The sequence below is a fragment of the Amblyomma maculatum genome, chromosome 7 (genome assembly GCF_055883805.1).
Source record: "Amblyomma maculatum isolate TAMU_Amacu chromosome 7, ASM5588380v1, whole genome shotgun sequence".
Classification (NCBI taxonomy): Eukaryota; Metazoa; Arthropoda; class Arachnida; order Ixodida; family Ixodidae; genus Amblyomma; species Amblyomma maculatum.
Window position 1 is genome coordinate 115,748,217 of NC_139350.1, and position 1,350 is coordinate 115,749,566.

Consider the following 1,350-nt stretch of genomic DNA (forward strand, 5'->3'; position numbering starts at 1 on the left):
TCGCTGCAAAATGAAGGAAGCTACTTCTGACGCTGTAGCAGATGGAAATGCGGCAGTTTCTGCATACCTGATCAGATAATCAACGGCTACGATAGCCAAGCTGTTGCCGGCTGCAGTGCAAGAAAGTGGCCCGCACAAATCAGTGCCGACGCGATAGAAAGAGAGGTGATGGGTATAGCGTTTGTAATCGGCATCTAGCCGAATGTTACCACTCTGTTGGCCACTATGGATAAAAGCACGGCGGCTTAACTAACGGGCTCGCTTCGTCAGTGTCTCGCCCAACCTAATCAATCGGACCCAATCACAGTCTCCGGGAACACTAAGATGGTGTCAGAAGTGCTCGTTTATCTCATGTGAGTACCACTACATCAAGAGTCAGTTCGTCCAATCACCCATTAGCAACAAGCGGCTACCGGCAATCGTAGCCATGGCACATGTGCTCCCTGCCTTCCCAAGTTTTGACCTGCGCGCTACCGACGTCAACAATATTGGTCACGAATGGACGAAGTGGATAGAAAGGTTCGAAAACTTTCTTTTAGTTTGCGATATCTCCGCAGATGCACGCAAAAAAGGGCTCCTCCTGCACTACTTCGGTGAAGAAGTCTACGACATATATCGCTCGCTCCCCGAGAGTGCTGAGCAAGGTGCGACGGCTACAAGCATGGCCCAAACCACGCAGAGTATATCTATTCCAGAATACGATGCCGCTCGAGCGAAACTGAATGCATATTTTGCGCCGCGAGTGAACTCAACATTTGCTATCTATAAATTTCGTCAAGCTCAGCTAAACGTTGGTGAGTCACTGGACGCCTTCTACACGCGCCTCCGGCAGCTTTCTCGCCACTGTAACTTTGAAAACGTCGAATCTGAAGTCAAGAACCAAATCATTCTCGCCACAACGTCGTCTCGCCTCCGAAAGTATGCCATGCTTCATTCCCTCACATTACCGGCCTTACTTAAGCAAGGAAGAATGTTCGACGATGTCGAACGGGATGTGTCCGAAATCGAAAAGCACGTCGTTAACAATGCGGCGGTGTTCGTAATATACAAGGAAGGACAACACCATGGCCAACACCCAAGAAATGAATGAAAGATGCCACGGCAGGCCTACACACCGCAGTGACCTCGTGTCTTGTCAGCAGATTGTCGCAACTGTGGCGGCAAGTCGCCTCACCAAGGCTGTCGATCCAGTTGTGCTGCATGGGGCCAGACTTGCAAGGCACGTAACAAGGTCGGTCATTTTGCACGATTTGGTCGCTCAACCAGGAGAACAGTACACGCAGTGGATTGTGACAATGACTCAGACACACAGTTAGCCTGCAGTAAGAAGAGTTCAATTACTAGAGAGCC

General features: G+C 50.1%; 1 protein-coding gene across 1 annotated transcript; it reads left to right on the plus strand.

The window, feature by feature from the left end:
- Positions 1–427: 427 nt before the first annotated feature.
- LOC146184499 (uncharacterized) lies at positions 428–1,090 on the plus strand. Its single transcript, XM_084608571.1, has one exon. The coding sequence runs from the start codon at positions 428–430 to the stop codon at positions 1,088–1,090; it is 663 nt and encodes a 220-aa protein (XP_084464697.1).
- The last annotated feature ends 260 nt before the right edge of the window (positions 1,091–1,350 follow it).

Excerpts from the sequence above, each read along its gene's own strand:
- LOC146184499 (XM_084608571.1), top strand. The coding sequence starts at position 428 with ATGGCACATGTGCTCCCTGCCTTCCCAAGTTTTGACCTGCGCGCTACC.